This window comes from Labrus mixtus, chromosome 2 (genome assembly GCF_963584025.1).
Source record: "Labrus mixtus chromosome 2, fLabMix1.1, whole genome shotgun sequence".
Lineage (NCBI taxonomy): Eukaryota > Metazoa > Chordata > Actinopteri > Labriformes > Labridae > Labrus > Labrus mixtus.
The window spans coordinates 14,242,601-14,263,506 of record NC_083613.1 but is presented as its reverse complement, the minus strand read 5'-3'; the positions used below and the strand labels follow the sequence as shown (position 1 = coordinate 14,263,506).

Below are 20,906 nucleotides of genomic sequence, written 5' to 3'. Positions count from 1 at the left end.
GCTGTTGTTTCTTTTCCGCTCCCTGCTTCAATTACTACGTCAATGAATGATTTCATACATTTGCATTGAAAACAGACCCAGACAGGTCAGATTATCTAGTTCATCCATTTCCACTTTAACATCAACCAGTTCAAAAGTAAAACTTTACAACCCGGTTACACATCGTCTGCAACGTAAACACACAGAGGTGGAAAAGTGGGGCTAAGTCTTTGTGCCCCTGAGCCAGCATCAGAGGAAGTAACAGAGAATGAAAGAATGAAAGGAGCAAGACAGACGAAATGTGTAACATGCGCTCCAACAGGGCGGAGCAGCGCTGTGTGTCTGTGAAGCTCTTGCTGATTGTTTACACGCCATTCTTCGTACTTTTGCAACACAATTGTCAACAAAAATATGGCTGTCACTTATTCATTGTGTAAGTCCAAAGGCTTAACGGCAGCCGAGCTTCTTAATGGCGCTGTTGTCGACTCCTAATGTAAAGAGGGCTAAAATGTCGCTTAACAGCAGGACCCAGTCGACCCCCGCTTTGGTGTATAAGACAGATTTAAATACTAATATTTTCATTTTAAGAAGTTGGCTGCGTCCTACATAACAGTGCAACCAATTCACCAGTATGAAATACTGAGAACTGCCACCATCACTCAGCGACCTGAAAATGTACCTCTATTCATTGTGTATCCACTTCTCTGCACTAAACGTGTTGGGCTACATAGCTCCATTGAGCGGGCTTCTTTCCTTCACTCGGGTCCTAAACATGCATTTAAAGAAAGCAGTGGTAGACTGTTTGGTAAATAAACCTTGTGGAGCGCTGGATTGATTGAAAAGACTCCAATAAAGAAAACAAGTGACCAGCGGACCTGTGTAGCCAAACTCTTGGAAAATCGGTTGCGATCTGTGGGTCTGGAGTTGAGACTTTTCAACGTTACTGTAGGCTGAAAGCTCAACCATCATACTGGATTGCTAGCAGGATTACAAATTCCACATGGTAAAAACAGACGGTACAACAAAGAGCTGCACAGAAGGTGTGCATTATGGACTTTGCTGAACACAATAGAAATCATCCTGCAGGAGTACAGTTTAAACCATTTTTTGCAATTTATATTCCAGGATTTTTGTATGAGTATCCTGTTGATCAAAATGCAGAAAAACTTTGCTCGAGTCCACAGAACACAGGTCACTTCATCAGCTGACTTTGTTTCCTCATCGCTGCTGTTGCCTATAGTATGTGTGTCTCTCAGTGCTCTGCTACATGTCACAGCTGTTGCCTCTCATTTTGTCTTTTAACGCTGGAATGCAAATCTCACAGTGGAACATTGATATTAATTAAATCTTAAAAGTACGAGGAAGAGTAACAGCTGAGCTTCATGACGGAGCGGTTGGGGCACTTATGCTATGGCATACAATAAAAAATATCAAGTGTCAATTTCTCAGAATTGCCCAAACCAGTGCACTTCATCAGTATCTGACATTTCCCACATCTTAAACTCAAAATTACAACATTGCTGGGAAACGACCCTTCTGATAAATCACCTGATCTAACAGACATTTGTGCTAATTAGTATAAATATTTGCTTACGTCAATAGAGAGGTCCAGAAGTCCAGCCATCCTCTTCATTGTGATTCTGGTGTAATATTTGGCCATTATTCTGATGTTCTGGGGGAACAGGGAGAATATCGTTAACATACACATAACCACAGCAGAATATTTGCCTGCATTATCAGATGTTAAAGCAAGAAGAGCTTTAAGGTCACATCGACACTCACAGCTGAAAGAAATACTCATGAGTGAAAACCATCAATCCATTAGCAGTCCATATTCAGGGGTTTAGCTAGTGAGTCTGTAGAGCTTTAACACCTTCTTTTTTTTTTTTACACATTACACAGCTGTGATAGGGCGGCAGTAGCTCGGTCTGTAGGGACTTCAAGTCTGGCTTCAAGTTCCAGTGCGGAAATTAGCATGTTAGCTGGTGCCATTTCACTTCCTGATCACTGCGAGCTGCCCTTGAGTTTATTTGAAAAGATCCACACTTTACTGTACTTACATGCTCGACCACTCTGTTCTTGAGGTCCTTCCACCTTTTCTGCCCCTCCTCTGAATAGGAGAAGACGTCTGTGGCCGGGCTGTCAGGTGAGCCGTCTCTCAGCTCCTTTCCATAGTCCTCCACCAGGGACGCCCAGCGCATCAGCTCCATGGTGGTGAACAGCTTCAAGAGGTCCCTGGAGAGGGAGGAGGAATATTATAAAACAAAATCGGCCATGTTCACACGATGCAACAGAACGTATTCACATTAGAGGTGGGCAATATGGGAAAAATATCATATCACAATTTTTTTTTGCCAAAATCACGATCACGATTTTTTTCATACTGATCTTTAGACAAATTTGTAAGTTACTGACCAGTTCAACCAAACTTATTTCCCTGTGTAATGTTTTTAAATGCACAAAACTGTGCTGACAAGTTTAATCTATTTGAAAAACATCTTTGTAGGAGGTCTGGAGGTCTCTCACCCAGAATATTTTTGGCACCAGAAACGTCTTTCCCTCGATTTGATCAATGTTTATGCACAATTTGAAGGTTTTCCTCACCACTTTGAAATTATGATTTAGTAATGTATCCTCTTTTTATGTTCATCAGGAACATTTTCACGCAGTGATGCATTCATTTAAAAAAAATGTAGACTTAAAGTGTTTCTGTTCTATTTAGCCCTACAGAGTTCCTACAGCTGAAGCTTCATACAGGCTCTGAAGCCTTTGTTGTTTTTTATGACATCATTGGACTAACTTTAGTTTTGTTTATATATAATCAAACATAATACAGGATGTGTTCATTCTGTGACACATGATCAAAGTAAGTTTTACTGAAAGAAGAGTTTAATTCATAGAGGGGGCGGGACATTCACCATGGTTACTCACTCTCACCTGGCTGCTGCACACAACGTGTAACGTTGTTTAGTGTAATCCCTATAAATTCAGTTATCACAACAGGTGAGCTTCAGGTGGAGAAGCTTGATAATTAACTTTTAAAAACCGAGAGAGAGCAGAAAACATCGACAGCAGCATTTTAAACACCGGGGTTATATCTCTCATCACTGACTGTCTGAGCGCCGCTCTGTCTGACTCTCTGCAGACTGTTAACGTCTCTCCGGCTCGTTAAACAGTTTCTTGTGTCGCTATCCGAGATGTAAACCTTAACTGTGCAAACTATGCAGATAAGTTAACTGTTGCTCACGACGTGTCGGTTTGGAAAAACATCAGAACAGTTGCATATAACCGGGATGGAGTGGTTTTTGCGGACTTAAGTTTCGTTTTCGTTTTCACCGCTGCGGCGCAGACGGGGAGGGGGAGACGCATCTGTGTCGGAGCGTGAACTGCAGCATGATAGAATAAACACATTAGCCCGGTTCTACGATCTCCCTGCTTTGGCAGATCATCAGCACCTTCACCTAAGATCATTATATCGCCCACCACTAATTCACATCATAAAGATCATACATAAATGTATGATCACTTCCTGAGTTTTGAACATGACATAGCCTCTGCAATCTTAACTTCAATTAAGGATCTGTTGAGCATCACATAGATTACAATTCTACAATTCATTAAGCAGTCGCTTTTATCCAAAGCGATGTTCATCAGAGAGTAAGTACAACACATGCGAGGATCTAGAGTGGAGGAAACAACGTCGTTGTGCAAACAAACAGCTTTGAGTCCGATCAGACATAAAGGTGCTGACAGGAAGTGCACAGTGGCAGAGCATTTCGGATCATCTGCAGAGGTTGGATTGGAGACCGACCAGTAAGGAGTTGCAATAATCTATGTGTGATATGATGTAGCATGATTGGACAAGTAAGATCTGATCTTTGGAGGTACCAAGCTGGATACTGATCTGTGGTTGCATAGAGAGACTGGCATGGATGACTCAGGCTTTGACAGATCGAGTTGAAGGTGTTTCTTTCATTTGAGATGTTTGTCGATCCACACACAGTGTTAAGTGATACGTTCTATAGGTGATTGTTGATTCAAATCCCTTCGCCTATAAAAAGATGTTCATTCAACTACTTCAATGAATGCCAACAAGCAGAGGAGAAAAATGTGTCTCACTTGTATTTGGGGATTTCTTCCAGTTTCTTGTCCTCGCTGATTCTGTGCACAAGGTCTGACTGCTCGTTCTCGTAAGGGGAAAGAATCACGTACAGAACCACACTCTTCAGGGCCTGAAACACAACATGCACAACAGATTTGCTTTGAGAGCAACATTCAGGACGTAGCATCAGGCAAAGTCTTTGAAAAAGGTCTAGTCTTTTTTCTGCCATTATTGCAGACTATTGAATCATTCTTCCTAGCAGAGACTTTTTTCAGCTGGATGTTGACATGCTGGAAATATGTTTGGTTATGTTCCAATGGAAAAAGGAATCATCAGAGTTTTTTGGTAGTACCTGCCTTCAAACAGCAGATACAAATTTAGCTTTTGTGCTAATTCCGGCATGTTTACATAGATGTGTATTGCTGATGCGTTGATTAAAGTGCACTGTACTAATTTAATTGATTAAATAATTAATTTAATTGTTAGTTAGGAGAAAGCGTGTGTACCTGTTGCCACTTGCTGCTGTCCTCCAAGATGCAGGGGGTGTCATAGATGGCCCGGTAGTGTTTGCAGATGGACAGGTAGGAGCCCTCATGCTGGTCCACTTGAATCATGAGGTTGTAGTACTTCAGCTTGGATTCCTGAGTTGTTCATTATAGGAAAAATAAACATTTTGTGTTTGTTACACGAACCAATAAACAGTGGTATACTCATGCTAAATTCTCTGCCCCTCTCTCTCACCTCGGTGCCGTCCTCTGTGAAGAATTTGGTGTTTATCTTCTTGCTGATGATCTGAGTGCGAATGTAATCCTTGACGGCAATGCAAAGCCTCATCTGCTCCAGGATAAACTCCACCTTCTCCTTTTTCTCCATGGAGCCGTATGTCTCCACCTGAGAAGAAAAGTCAGATATATATATATATTTTCTGAGTACTACGCAAAACAGCAGGCCATGAATCTTGTGGAATGTCTAAAAGAACACCAAAGAAAATGCCGACTGGGAGTGTCTTACCTGCAGCTCCTGAAGGATGGACGCTGCCTCTTTGACCTCTCCATTCTGCTCCTTGATTCCTGCCAAGGTCTTCGTCAGCCTGGCACGCTCAATCTCAACATAGATCTGTGAACGGGACGTGTTCAGAGAATTAGCAAGGATCCAGGGGCTTGGTTCAATGGAAGGGATGGGGATCATTCATCTCTATGGATGTTAAAACCGTTATCAAGAAATCCTTAACAACCCGTGTTTTTAGCTATACCACCATCGATACCGTTCTATTATATGGTGTAAAAACGAGATGACAAATCGTACTGATTCGGATACAAGTTATTGTATTTTAATTTAAAGATTTGCTTTAAAAAATCTTGGTATCAGTAGATTTCATGTTGAGTTATAAGCTGATTAGAGCTCATGTTAATTAGCTAAATGGGTCATAATTCCATCTCTATTATCTATTTGCTATGGCTTTTTTCTCCTCCACACAACTATTCACTGACGTTTCTCACCAAAACCTAAACTCAAAACGTTTCAACACGTCATCAGACGTTTTCAAATCTGCACTCCTGAAAATATCTAGATAATTTCAGGAGGACTGCTCCGGATATTCTCCAGACCTGGCTGTTCACATATGCTCCTCACAGCTGGAGACTATCCCTGTCAGACGGGAGGGGGCCTTCTTAGGCAAGATGTGAAAAAAAACCAATGCAGAAGTGGCGGTCAAAGCAACAGAGTCCACTATACAACGCAATAAGAGTATCTGCCTTTCTTTCAATGCTACATGTAGTTAAACGGAATCAGACTATCAACAAAAGAGTGGAGTGATCAAAAATAACACATACTATTTATTTAGAGATGAATAAAGCTACAAATGTTCCACTTTGACAACGTTACTGCACTCACAAATGCTCGTGATAAATGTTGGATAACTGACCACCGGGCATTATGTCAAGTAATAAGTAAGTTTCACTTTTGACTTGCGATGGCAGCCAAGACTACTCAGCGAAGTGCAGTTCCGGGCGATTGTTTGGACGTGCCTGTGCAGGTTCTGGCTTTCCATGTCGCCCTTTCGCAGTGGCTGTAACCGGTTGAAGGTAAGTCCGGGGCTCAATACCCCCCTCCGAAGAGGGGGGTATTGAGCCCCATTCCTTTCCCTTACTGCCCTTCCGCCCTATTCCGCTTCGTCCGGGTAGGGGGGATTGCACAGTCCCGAGGGTCAGGCCCATTCGACTACGACCTCAGATCAGACGAGACAACCCGCTGAATTTAAGCATATTACTAAGTGGAGGAAAAGAAACTAACGCAGAAATCCTTTGTCTCTTGTCCTTTTAAAAAATAGAGATTTCATACTCATCATGGTAGTTGTTTTATCATAGCCTTGTTATAGGCCTAAAATAAATACATACAGGTATTTACAAATTCTATGGCAAGTTTTCTGTGTTACTTATATAGCCTACTTTATAAAGCACAATTGTATCTGTCTGACAACTTTCTGAAAAGCGGCCGCACCCTCCATTGGTTGTATAGCGCGATTGCGGTCCACTTTTCTTTTTTTTCCTTTTTTTATTAATAAAAATAAATTTAAAAAAATTGTTTTATAATTTTTATTAATAAAAAAAAAAAAGGTTAACCGTGTACACGAAAAAAAATGACGTTGTGTAACCATTTACAATTTTTTGTAACCGTTCACACCCCTAGTTCTCACATCAGCTCACTCTGACTTACTGTAGAGAAAATACTAGGGCTGTTTGTGTTCACACATGAAGCTCCTCCTGCAAATATTCAGAGTTTTTCAGGACTTTTGTGGAAGTGTGAAAACCCTAATTACAGAGGCACATTATTTACCTTTCCAGCAGTCACTGTGCGAAGTGTGTCGATGAGTCTCAGCTTGATGGTCAGATCGGTTATGGCATCCACATACTTGTAGCATTCTTGCACCATCTTGGCAACAGCCTGATAAAACACATAAAAAAAGATGTTAGTCCAAAAAATTAAAAACAATGGCTGCAAGTTATTGTAAGGTAACTGTAAAAGTAATGCTCAAAAACAACCAATAGGAAAGAGACATGTGGATAAACGGTATATCTGACCTGTTTCAGCTGACTCCTCCTTTTGGTGAGGAACATGATGTTTTCATTCAGGGCATCCCAGTCCTTGGCTTCATAGCACATCTGGACCACGGCCACAAGGATTCTGGAGGTGGACACCATGTCTGATGCCTGTGCAGGAGTGAGTCGCAATTAAAACAAGAAGCAAAGCATACAACACTGCACAGCTCAATCAATATCTTTCTTATTTCACTGACACTTGTACTATCTTAATAATTCCCTCCTTGGGAATGCTGTAAACCCCATGATCTTAATTCACTTTTTTTTCCAGAAATATTCACTGTTCAAGTAAAATTAAATATTTCATGCTTTTCTAATTTCAGCCATGCTTGAAATGCTGTCTCAGCCTAACTTTCAGTAAACCTAACGACAGGCTGAGGCAGGTTTTAAGCCTACTAACAGACTGTTACATCATGCCCACCTGTCAATCATGTCAGCTACGCTCCTAACTATGGATAACACGTATCGTTCATGAAATCAAAACAGAGCCGTTTAAAACAATTCAGTGTGTGCCCATGATGACAATAACTAATCCGACCTATTTTGTTTTTTGTACCAGGATGTAAACAGCTTGTGGTGCTTGTATGACTCTCAGGGTTTCTGGAGCCTGCCTCAAGCGAACACTAGACAAACTGCAGGATTTTGCACTTTCCACATTGGCTTTATTCTTCAAGACCGGCTTGGTTAAAGCTAACCGTCCGCTACACTCAGACTGATCAGTGCTAATTTAATGGAGGAAAAAAAAGGGTGATTAAGAAGGGCTATGTTACAACACCAATCTACTGCTGAAGAACAGCAAACAGACCAGAACTGAGTTAGAGCTATTATGCATTCTTTACTTGTGTTTATCGCAATTCACATTGTTCTCTCATCTCTGAACATAGCACACAAGTCTTAGTTTTCTAATTCTCACCAATAAGAGGTTAATAACTGAGGTTTAGATAAAGAGGTAGTGATGGGTCCTGAAGGTAGACCTGTTGAAAACCATTGGTATAATGTAGGCTCGTAGATATTATTTGCATAGAGAGCAAAGTTAACCCTGCTCGTGCGAACATACCTGGTGAATAAAGGTGATTCTGATTGTTAGACTAAAATGACATCATAACTTACCGTCCTGGTTTGCTTCTCCAATGACAACAAGCTCTCAATGGCCTCCTGCAGCTTGCCCTCCTGAGGAAGAAAACACATTATCATTACAATAAACAGGTAGATGACTGTAAGAGTGTTTTGGTGAAACAGGGTAACGACATTGACTTTTAAAGTAACATTTGTGGATAATTTAGGCTCAGTGTACAGGATACGGGATGTGCCGCTAGCTCTCATGCTAACGCACTGATGCACCATGACTCAGCCGGGCTGGCCTCTTTCACACTCGGGCTTACTTTCGCCATTTTCTCGCATTCCGGGAGACGCTGGTCGACAGTCGGGCTGTAGTCGATCTCCATCTTCACCATCTTCCCGTCGGATCTCTCGGCTCGCTCCTCGGACATGGTTGTGGTTTGTAGGTTACGATAACGGACGATATGCTACTCTTCTTTTCTGTCCGACCTAACTCAGCCTAGCAGCAACTATTTTGCTTGTCATTCGAACGAAACGGGGATTCGACCAATCAGAGGAGAGAGCCGAATAGGAGTCCGAGGCGCCTGAAGGACCCCGCGAGGACCCGCTTTTTTTTTTTTTTACAATGGAAGTCAGGCGTTACAGAGGTCCACATTTTGTTTCTCTGCAGGGTTAGTCAGTCTTTTATGTGGAAATTCATTTCTTAAAATGTTTTATTGGATTGTAATGGCACCATATCGTTGTGGACAAGTGTAGCTTACGGAGCCCCTGAAGTCCCAAAAAAGTAAACAAAACCAAAAAATCTTGTGCGCACAATAGGCTATATTCATTTATTCATATTTACAGTCTATAACCATAGACTGTAAATACATTAATATAGCCTATTGAAATGAAAATTTGTACGCACAAGAGATTTATATTGTGTGTGGATAACGGGATAATTAATTCGAGATCTCAATCAAACAACCAACATTTTGCCGACTATTTATCATAGAAAAACATACATCCATTTATTGTATTTTACCTTGAAAAGTACATTTTGGTTGTGTTCTGGAGATAACAACGCCAGTTAATTTCAGCCTTTTCCTGAGATCTGGGGAAATTAAATTGTTATCGCTGGAAAACTAGCGTTATTATCCCGGGATTAATATGTTCTGGGCTCAAGAAAACAACCAAAATGCTCTCGTTATCATGGGAAAAAGGAGTTAAATATAAAGTATTGATGCATGTCTGCTCAAGACCTCCGTAAGCGTAGGGCATCCGTACAAAACTTTACAATAGTTTTTAAAACAAATGAATTAATGTAGATACGGGAATAATTTGAAAAATGTATGTTCAGAGAAGATCATAATTGAGCAGATTATTTTTATTGCAGTTAAGCTAAATCAGTATTTAACTACTAAAATTAAAATATATAACTTTAAAATGTTAAATTGAAGCCACACTGTTCTGTTTGACATTTTAACAGCTGTTTGTGAGAAAGTAAGAAAGATCTGTTTAAAGTTTGGATAAATAATGCTGAAAATACAACATTTTGGTATTATAAGAAAAATAATGTAATCCATTTTGCAGTATTTAAATAACTTAATATCGTCTGTACGCACACAAGAAGAAGAAAAACCAAGGCAGGGGGATGATTATCGAGGTTTCCTTCTTCAACCTGAGCTTTGCTTTCATAATTGTTCCCAATCGGATCAAACTTAAATATTATGTTGGAAATGCTAACACTGCTGCTGCTCTCTCTTTGCCCTCTCGTCCTTTACTTATCAATCAAATGGTCAGAATGAATGGAGAACTTTGTGAATGAACGTGATCTTGAGAATGAGCCAGGAGTGCAATGACCCCAGTCTGCCAGCAGGTGTCACTTTAATGTCAGCAGATTTCATTCCTGTCTTCACACAGTTCATTGCTTTGAAAGGCTCCTAACGTCCCCATAAATAAGGCTAATGTGGGTCAGCGATTTTCCTGCTCGTGACAAAGAAAGGCCTTAAGCCCTGAACTAGGATCAGTGTGTTCCCAAAGCAGGCTCAGCAGTGACCTCAGAGGCGTCATCAAATAAAGATGATTTCAGTAAGACCTTACTCTCAGTGACGATGTGGAAAAAGAACTCTGATTACAAAGGCTCTTTCTCAGGGCATTTTGCACCATTTTCAGACATAAAAAAATACTGGGAAAAGTATGGTATCATCAATGGTATCATCATCATTGCCTCCATGGTCATTTTTACTAGCTTTTTTAAAACCAGTCATTTTAATTATGGGCTTTACCGGACCAGGTCCAAGAAGACACAAGAGCGTATCATTTCATACCATACTAACAATACCATAGGCCTACCATACCAAACACTACCATACCATATCAAAGATACCATAACGTACCACACGATACCAAACCATATGATATAGAAGGAAATAATTGGATTCAATACCATACCATACCATACCATACCATACCATACCATATCAAAGATATCGAGATACCATAGGTCTTCCACACCATGCCAAAGATACCATACCATAACAAATCATATGATATAGAATGAAATAATACACAATACCATACCGTACCGTACCGTTCATACCATACCATAACATATGATATCATACGAAATGATAGGTTATATACTATACCATACCATAGAAAGCATACCATACCATAGGCCTTCCATGCCATGACACGATATGAAGATAAGATTCAATGCTAAATGATATGATAAGATAGGATGTGGCCTGTGAGGTTTGATATAACATGATACTGTAAATTAGGATACTATACGTTTCTGATTCTCAATAAGACTTAATTTACATGTTTACACCTTTCTGCGGTTCACATATTTCACTCGACAAAAAAAAAAACACGGTTCATCCACTCCTGATGTTTTACAAAAACAGTCCTTCTCTGCTGAAAAGCAGGTCAGAGGTGGGACTCGGTTTGCCCGTTTTAGAGCTCACAGATTTGTTTGGTACCATTGATGCAACCGTTCAGACGACATCAGGCTCTAATCTCCTTTTTAATCAACACAGACCTTACTGAAACCGCCGGGTCATTATGAGGTCAAAACTAGATGAAAGCCAGCCAGTGTCCCATAGCTTCTGGGTTTTTTTGAGAACGAGATAAACACAGAATGTCAGAAGGGAAAAAACTGTTCTAAATTTAAGGTATTATTTATGCAATGCGTCAGAGAAAATGAATAAAATCTTTGTTTGATTGCGACAATCATTGTTTTTCCAGATATCTTACCACATATATGTCTCTGAACACGGCAGCATATACTCCAGAGGTTTCAACTCGAGCCAATAGAAAGAGAGTGACGTTTATATACAGTGACTGCATAAAGTGTCTGCACGCGACCACTACGATCTCCGTGCACGTAATTGAACGGCTGCATTATGTTTTCTGTTCGTCAGTATGTTGTTCTCCACTCTTTTGTGGATGTTGTCATTCCATTAGATTACAATATAATATTCTCATTATAGCGTCGTGTAGCGGACTCTGTTGCTTCGGCTGCTACTTCCACGTTGTTTATTTATGTCACGTCTTACCTCGAGAAATCCCCCGCGCCCCCCTCCCCTCTGACAGGGAAAGCCCCCCGCTGTGAGGAGCATATGTGAACGGCTAGGTCTGGAGAATCTCCGGAGAAGTCCTCCTGTAAATATCTAGATATTATCTGGAGTGCATATGTGAAAACGGCTATTGAAACATCTGTGCTGTGCTTTGGTCAAAATATAACATGAATCAAGCACCAGAGGAGGTTTGTGACCCTGTATGAACCAGCTCTCTCAGAACGCTCCCTTTTGGTGTGTGTGTCTCTTTAAATGTAAAGAGTTTTGAGTTTTCCCCATAGACATCACTCTGTATCGAGACTAAAAATGGCAGACCTGCGCAAAAGTTTTGCTCTAGACTGGGTATGGAGTCCATGGGTGGAGACACCAGGGGCGGGGAGGTTTTTTTTTTTTTTTTTTTTTTTTTACCAGAATCCCACTGTGATGTCACAAGGAGAGCACATTTGAAACGGAGCATTTTTCTCTGTGTTGTAAGACTTATGCAGACCACAAACAAAGGACTGGATGGATTTATTTCACATTTTGTGGGTCAGTAGACACTCAGGTTACCCAAATATATGTTCAAAAACACTGTAAGAGTGGATTTTTCATAATATGTCCCCTTTAAAGCTCCCTGAAGGACTTTTCAGCTTGTGATGAAACAACATCTGTTGTCTGTTTTAGACCTACAAACAAAACAGGACTCTCAACAACAGATTGATCATTTCTATGTAGTTATTTTATTTTTGTTTATTAGCCTATGGGTGTTATTTAGGCCTATGTTGGTTTACATATTTAGAGAAAATGTTTTCTCAAATCAGTCAACAAGGAGAGTCTGTGTTTGGTAAATGTTGGCTGACTTCACTTTGAACGTGATGTGAAACCGGTTGTGAAGAAACGCACTCGTTAACACCCTGATGTGAACTGTGTGGTTTATATAACATCGACAGAGACAGAGAGAGAGAGAGAGAGACAGATGCGCGGAGAGTTTGCAGCAGTGAGCTGATGTTTCCTGTGGTTGTGTCAGCCGATGTTTCCACCGAGTCGCCTACAGCGTCGTATTTCAGCGGGCCTTGCAGAGGCAGGAAAGGGGGGCTGGGGCTGCTGTTAACCGCTTAAATTTTCCGATGCCTCTGCAGGCTGCCTTTTCAAGTGTCCAGGAGACGAACCGGAGAAAGCGGAGACATTTAGTTTCCTCTGATTCAAGTCGAGGAGTGTTTTAGTCCTGATCCTCTGAGAAGAGTCGAGTTCAAATGTTGTGTATGTGCAGGAGGGAGTGAACGAATCAGCACTTTAAAAAAAGCAAACATTTTCTGTCTCAGTAATGTGGAGATTTACTTCTAACGGTGTTAAAAAGACAGCCATGTGAAGCCCACCGGCATAAGTCACTGTCACATCCGGTCATACACTTTTCAAACTAATGGTCTCTTTAGAATAGCCTAATTAAAAACGTCAGTAACGTTACCTAAACTGACACCACATCAACATTAAGACTGTATTTATCGACCTTCATATATTTTCAAACTAATTAAGGTGCTATAGTCTTATTAATTATGTGTAAAAAAAAAAAAGCTGCTTGATTAACATGCCATGGACTGTATAAATCATGGACGTAGTCTTAGTGACGTCACCCATTGTTGTCTGGAGAGGCACTTGGAAGCTGAACAAAGGCGGCCACTATATTGGAAATACCTTCACCTAAGTGACGGTCAATCCTGTAACAGGCAGAGAGTTGGAGTTATTGCGGCTCTGTAGCTCCCCGGCAGACAGAAACAACACACTCCTAATTATGCAAATGTATGCATAACTCTCAGCCTTTGAATAATCTAAACGCATAGGTATAAAGAAATTTCCCCACATACAATGTGTACCAATAAAGACATGAGCTATTCAGACCAAACTAGTTAACCTGGTGGTAAACATTTTTGTTTGTTTATCTTTCCATTCTTGCGGAAAGGCCCGGAAGAATGGAAAGATAAACAAACACCATTAAATGAAAAAAAGGGAGAGACAGTAAAAAAGCAGGAAGGTGAAACCACGCTCTATTTACAGTCTACCAAAAAAGTATGTTTGGAAACTACAGCTAATTCATAACTCTACTGCCAGTCTATAAACAAAAACAAGAGAGACAGAGAGCATATTATATATCGATATGCCTTTATTTATCCCACAATGAAGAAATGTACACATAGGCCTATATTAAGTAGAACAGAGAAGTCGCAAAGTGCTGTCTCATTCGTATTAAACCACTGGAGCTCTTTCAGCCTCGTGCACTCAATCACTTTCCAGGTGACGTCAATTAAGTCCGTAAGGGCTCAAGGTTTAGGAAAGACATCGAGATTCAACCATTGGCTTAATTTTTCCACATTGGACTTTGCCTTTTGTGCAGACCTGTACACCTGCTTAGATAAAAGCAGAAAAAATAACCAATCACACTTTCCTCAGTTGAAATTGTATTTAGGTGAACTCAATAAAAAAATTAAATTAAATTACAAAAATAAATGAGGCTTTGTGCAGTTCCTTCCCTTGAATAGAAATAAGGTCGTCACAACCAGAAATTCAAAATCCGATGATATTTATACCAGTTTGGATACCATGGCAACAAAAATAGTAGTAGACACTCAATATTGAGATTTTGTTTTTGTTTTTGATTAACAAATATTTCAAAAATCTCCTGCACACTTTTTAAATTGCTTTGTAGATGGAGAGTGAGTGAGTAGTGCCTGAAATGTTTTTTTTAATTGTGCTGAATGAGTTCATCATCGAAGTATTGGACATTTTTTGCAACCTCTCTAGTGTATCAGGCTGCTATAAAACCTGATCTTCTTTCCATACTAAATTAAAAAAGGCTGTAGCTTACAAAACAAACACTGAGATGAAACCAGAGGCGATGCTTGTCAACAGGCAAAGCAGGCAACTGCTTGGGGCCCCAGACCACCAGGGGGGCCCCTGAGGGCTGCCAAACTTTAAACCATAGCAGTGGGCCAAGATGTGCACATTTCTAATGATAGTAGGAATCCTCCCTAGGGGGCCACATCTGACATCACTCACACTCGTTGCCCTGCATAGGGTCGCATTCATTACGTGGAAACCAGAGTTTTTGAATGAAATTCAATTTAAAAAAAGTAGAGGAATTATCTGTCTATATAGGAGAGAAAAAAGGAAGAAGTGTAGGTAAGTGTCGGGACACTGTCAGAAATAAACACTGGTTGTGGTGCAGGTGGTGCAGTGGTTAGTGTGCGTGCCCCATGTATGGAGGCTGTGGTCCTCTAAGCGGGCGGCCCAGGTTCAAATCTGACCTGTGGCTCCTTTCCTGCATGTCATTCCCCACTCTCTCTCCTTGATTTCTGACTCTATCCACTGTCCTATCTCGACAATAAAGGCACAAAACGCCCAAAAATAAATCTGTTTTTTTTATTTTTATTTTTTAAAATAAACGCTGGTTGGAGGGCCCTACAACTGTTTTTTGCTGAGGGCCCCAACTGAGTCTAGAATAGCCACTGGACGAAACTAGAAAGATAGGACTTCTTCTAACGTGGCAAATATCCGCCTCTTATTCTGAAACCCTGATCTCTAAACGTTTCCGGTCCTGCTCTTGGCTGTTCACCGTTACCTTGACTCCGCAGCGTGAAAGGAAAGGAGGGGACAACCCTGAACCGAGCTCATTTCTGCTCTCACGTTTCTGACCGGAGAGACTGTCCGCTGGTTCCGATGAAAGAAGTCAATCGTAACTCGGGGTGTTTTTCATAACCAGGACCAACCATCGTCCCCACATGTGCTGACACGTCTCTCCAGACATTACACACATCCCGTCGAGCCCGGCGGAGGAGCACCGACTCGGTTTGACACATAAGTGAATACTATACGAGAGAAGCGCCGAGGGGGGAAGAAAGATGTTGCTGAAGGAGTACAGGATATGTATGCCTCTCACAGTGGAGGAGGTGAGTTTAAAACACATTTCCTACACTTCTTATTTATGTCTTTTTAACGCAGATGAAGGTTCAGCACTGACAGTCGCAGACATGTGGCACGATGGACTTAAGTCTTCACGTTTCTTTTCATTTCACTTAATACAAATCAGATGGACTTAAGTCTTCACGTTTCTTTTCATTTCACTTAATACAAATCAGATGGACTTAAGTCTTCACGTTTCTTTTCATTTCACTTAATACAAATCAGATGGACTTAAGTCTTAATGTTTCTTTTCATTTCACTTAATACAAATCAGATGGACTTAAGTCTTAATGTTTCTTTTCATTTCACTTAATACAAATCAGATGGACTTAAGTCTTAATGTTTCTTTTCATTTCTCTTCCTGTCACTACAAAGTGTCAATTCTCCGTGAGACTGTGTTTTTAGTCACACCGCTTTCACGTAATCCCCACTTAGACTGATAACTACTTTTAGATACATTCTCACCACTGAAAAACTCTTGAGTCACACTTAATGATTAAGTTTAAAGAGAGATACCAACAAACTAGTAGGCATACTCTTCACATTGTGTGTTGTTGATATATTTCAGCAATAAAGTGAATCAAAATGCTTCAACAAAGTCATTAAAAGCATCACGACAAAGGGAAAAAAGACATTTAAAAATCATTATTATCTATTATCAATCACAGAGAAGAAGACAGATGACATGTTATTAAAGTAAGATCCAGAAGAAATAATAACATCAAGCAAAAATAAGAAATTAAAGTAAGAAATATAAATCCTATAGAACCCGACTGATTAATCGGCTGGCCGATAATATCGACTGATATTAGAACATCAAGTGACTGTCGATATATGCAAATTTTCTCCAATATGTGTCTAATCTACTTTTGTGTAAATTAGAAATCTTTGTTTGATAACTGCGTTTGAGGGAGCAACGCGATAAATATGTGTGAATATAAATACATCAATTGATCTCTAAAGATCGAAGAGAGATCTAAGAAAGATATCAGCCGAGATATCTGCGTCACTTTACGGTATCGGCACTAAAAACATCATTAACCCGGTCGGGTAAATGATTTCATCTGCTCTGAGCGGCTTTCAGTGTTTTGTGTCAAGGATGTCATTTTCGATACTTTTTGATATCATGTCTTTTAAAAATGATTCAAACTCTGTTATTTTAACGATCGATAGTATCGGAAAGTCCTGAAAATATGCAGAATAAATGCAGGCACTCAGTCAAATTTGAACTCAAAAGCTCCCTCAAGAAAAAGAGAGAGCTGTTGCAAAATGTATTCGTGCAACATAGGCAGGAGTTTTCATGAAAAGTTATGTTTGAAAAAACAACAAAGCCCCCGACAATTGGTCGGCTAGTACTAGTAGTATTTTTGTGGCTGTGGTTTGCTAGTGGTATCAATATTGATGAATTGGATGGTAAGTCTGATACCATGACGACCTGAGTTTGTATGATAGACTGGTCCAAAAGTCTTCACTGACGTGCATCCTTGAAGTGGTCATTGTGAGATCACTGAATTGTAGTTTCAGCCATGTGGCGCCGGAATGAGTTTTGAAGTGGCAGGACATCCAGCTGGAAGACAAAGTAGACCCTCTTTATACCTGCAGCTGCATTACAATGTGTTTTCTTCAGATGGCACTTGACCACACACTGTACATTTACACCTTGTATTATTCAGCGATCGCTCTCTTTCCAGCTCACATCCACTTCTTCTTCTTCTTCCTCTTCCTCTTCTTCTTCTTCTTCTTCCTCTTCCTCTTCTTCTTCTTCTGTGCCTCCTCAGCGTCAACACTGTTTACGGGTTGCAGCATATACAATAATCATATTGAATCATTTCACATGAATTAAGACTACAGAGAGTATTAACTCACATGCCAGCATGGCTAATGTAAAGTCAACTAAACTCACATCTTCAGGCGTCAACATCTTCCTCGTGGATTCTCTCTAAATCAATAAAAAAAAAAAAACAACCTCTGAAATAGACAAACAAGCGTCTTCCAACTTCAGCAGGAAGACCGGATCCTGTACAGAGTGAGCCTTTGTTTACAGTGTTTTATTTTTACTTGTGTGATGTAAGAGGCTGATTTCACTGTTTCCGTGCGTGCAGTAATGCCTCAGCAGCAAACGTCCAGCACAGTTTAGCAGCAAAAGTAAAAGCTGGAGACATAAACCTGACAGGACAGAGGAAACTCTCCAGAGAAAGCAGAATGAAACTTTGAGCTTCTGAAATGAACACTTTTAGACTGGGATGGAGCTCCGGATCCATCACAGGATAACTAGTCCATGTGCTTCTTGCATAATTCTCGCGCTCGTTCCTGCTGCTGTAAGATCGCTGCATGTAAGATATTTAATCTTGAGGAGGGGCTTCACCGCAGAGACACAGGGACAGTGGGTTTTGTTGCCAGAATCGCTCGTGGCCTCTCCGTCTTCACAGCCCAGCGGGGTATTGGGCATCACAGTGAGGCTGCGCTCGCCATCCTTCTGCCCCCCCCCCCCCCCCCCCCTCCGGCCTGATATGGAGTCACATTCTCACCCTAACATCTGAAAGTGGGGAGGGAGGTCTCGGCTCTCTTCTTCCTCTTTCAGATCCTCTCTCCCTTGCTCAAACAATTGCACTGCATCCAGTTCATGCAGCCTAATTGGTTTCACATAACGGCACTAGCACAATGCAGATCAATTAGTGGCGTTAAAACTCTGACAAATGAGGCTGAACGGCTCGTAGCAGGAAGAAAAGGCCATTGTGTGCAAACAGCGTATTTTGTCCAGTTACGTGTGACGACTCGGTCTTAAATTAGACGCTGAAGATGATTTTGCCCTGACGACGTGACAGACACCTTTTCACATCATCGCCCATACCACTGTTTACTCTCTCATCTTCCTTGTTTACAGTAGTTGGGATGCGTGGGCGCTGCTGACGTGCTTCTTATAGAGTTGATGGGCTGGCAGTCAGGTGGAATAATAGTCCTGCTCTTGGAGACATGTTGTCAGGTCAGCACAGATTTGTTTTCTAATCTAAAGAAACGTCACAATGCTTTTTGAACAAAGTCATTTCTAGAGAGAAAGCGAGCAGTGAAGGTAAATACAAGGCTGCTGATTTTCTAACCTTTCACACATTGACGTTTACTGTTCCCTTCCTTTTAATCTCCCGCTCCTGTGACGCTCTATTTGTATCCAGCGGCTTGTAAAACCTGCTGCAAACTGCATCACTTTTATGACCATTTCTCTGAGGACAGTCAGAAGGCTTTCCAGGAATTCAAGGGATCGCTCTGGACTGATGTGGAAAGAGCTGCGTCCCTCTTTCTTTGTTGCTCTCTGACAGAGCGGCTGCATGAAAGTGTTATCAAGTACAAGTTACGAGAAGAACAGTCGTTTTGTTTTTTTCTGCAGGGTCTATGTTTAGTCATCACAAGCAGTGAAAACGCAGTTAACCACACGCACATGCAGAAACCCGTGGTCAAACAGAGAGAAGTGTTTGCAGGTCTTCTGAAATACCTTTTCTAGTGTGTGCGCGTGTGTGTGTGTGTGAGACATTGCATGTGTGTGCTTTCTGTGGGCTCACATGCACACGTTTTCCTTCGCTGTGCGTGTTTTGTCACGCCGAGAGGAGCAGCGAGAGCTTTCCTGTAACGTCTCTCTGATGAGTGAACAGATGGTTATCAAGAGAAGACAGAACAGTGTAATTAAAGGCTCAAACTTTAATCATAGGATTGAATTGCACGATCATTCCCCAAAGTGACAGGTCGGACACGGTTTCATCTTCAGAGTCTGATTCGGTGTTTTTGTGAGAATCTTTAGCTGCGGAAGTTTTCTGGTGTCTGTGTGTAGTTTGTCATGTTGTCCAAAAGTTCAGTCCAGTATTCCTAAGTTGCATCTACTCTTCCCGGGGTCCACTCATACAGACATGAGATTAAAATCAACACTTAATACATGATTCAAAGTCCAAGGAAAAAACAGAAGAAGACAAATGTATTTGTTCAATGTGCAAACGTCTGATCAGTGTGCACGAGTTTGCTCGCAATTTGAGGAGTTAACAACAAGACATTACCCTATTTGGGGCGACTAGGACTTCTAGTCATGTTGACGTGGTATCGTGATGGGAATCCTTTAATTCTGAGAGTATCATAACTGGTTGGTGACAACAGGAGAAGTTTGTATCCACAAGTGTTTCAGCAGGAAAACGGTCCTTGTGGAGAGCAAACGAGGCAGAATGTGTCGCTGTAAAAACAACAACAACAAAAAGCCAACTCCTCTCTTTAAATCCGCGCCTCACATTTCTGATGTTGTTCAGCCAGTCAGATTTACGTAATGCAAAATTGTGCGGTTTTTGTAGTTTGCAGCTTCAGTCAAATGTTTTGTACATCAGACGATGCACGGCTGAAGCAATACACTGAACGCTACAAACATACTTACAAACTGTGTGACTCCAGGTTTTCCAGGCACATGCTCGCAAGTCGCGACCCACTGAATACAGCTCCATGACCCACCTTTGTGTCCCGACCCACCAGTTGAGAATCACTGGTTTATTACATGAATGTGTTTTCTTTGTATGGAACGTCTTTGTATGGAGGCTCATTAAAGAAATGATAGGAACGTTTTGGTCTCATACTTAAGTAAACACTAAGGAGAGTGGCCATCCATTACTGCCAAGAAAGACACTGCATCTGTTACTGTTTTGCATAAAGCTGTATCCAAAGAAGGCCACTGTTTGCTGACAGTCCTAACAGTCGGTCTGAAGCCTCTTCACAGTTTTTGTCTGATTGTGCTTGTCATGGCGGCACACACGGAGCAGAATGTCATCATCACTTAGTTCGCAAAAGAACGGACTGAGAGAAGGAAGGGTGGGATAGAGATGGTCTGCAGCGATGTGCCACTTTGTGCAGGCTGCAGAGGGGAAGTGGAAGGAAGAGGGGAGGAGACGAGGAGGATAAGGGAAGTTCTGGGTTTTTTTTTTTTGACAACTGTTACTCCTCAGGGCCATGCACTAATTTACTGTGTGTGTGTGTGTGTGTGTGTGTGTGTGTGTGTGTGTGTGTGTGTGTGTGTGTGTGTGTGTGTGTGTGTGTGTGTGTGTGTGTGTGTGTGTGTGTGTGTGTGTGTGTGTGTGTGTGTGTGTGTGTGTGTGTGTGTGTGTGTGTGTGTGTGTGTGTGTGTGTGTGTGTGTGTGTGTGTGTGTGTGT

At 41.2% G+C, this 20,906-nt stretch overlaps 2 protein-coding genes across 3 annotated transcripts in view; one reads left to right on the top strand and one right to left on the bottom strand.

Moving 5' to 3' along the window:
- The window catches only part of psmd12 (proteasome 26S subunit, non-ATPase 12), a 46,462-nt gene that overhangs the window by 633 nt on the left and 24,923 nt on the right, over positions 1-20,906 (bottom strand). The window contains exons 2-11 of the mRNA XM_061064729.1: positions 8,562-8,700; positions 8,290-8,349; positions 7,162-7,290; positions 6,917-7,024; positions 5,093-5,197; positions 4,823-4,972; positions 4,588-4,722; positions 4,099-4,211; positions 2,040-2,214; positions 1,574-1,651 (exon numbers count right to left, since the gene is read on the bottom strand). Coding sequence (XP_060920712.1) covers positions 1,574-1,651; positions 2,040-2,214; positions 4,099-4,211; positions 4,588-4,722; positions 4,823-4,972; positions 5,093-5,197; positions 6,917-7,024; positions 7,162-7,290; positions 8,290-8,349; positions 8,562-8,669 — 1,161 coding nt within the window. The 5' untranslated portion in view covers positions 8,670-8,700. The remainder of the gene's footprint in view (positions 1-1,573; positions 1,652-2,039; positions 2,215-4,098; positions 4,212-4,587; positions 4,723-4,822; positions 4,973-5,092; positions 5,198-6,916; positions 7,025-7,161; positions 7,291-8,289; positions 8,350-8,561; positions 8,701-20,906) is intronic.
- The window catches only part of LOC132994413 (cytoplasmic phosphatidylinositol transfer protein 1-like), a 78,715-nt gene continuing 73,205 nt past the window's right edge, over positions 15,397-20,906 (top strand). Inside the window, exon 1 of one of the 2 annotated variants that reach the window (XM_061064754.1) lies at positions 15,397-15,721. In XM_061064754.1, the coding sequence (XP_060920737.1) occupies positions 15,674-15,721 (48 nt within the window). In that variant the 5' untranslated portion in view covers positions 15,397-15,673. The remainder of the gene's footprint in view (positions 15,722-20,906) is intronic. The other variant, XM_061064770.1, reaches the window with a different exon arrangement.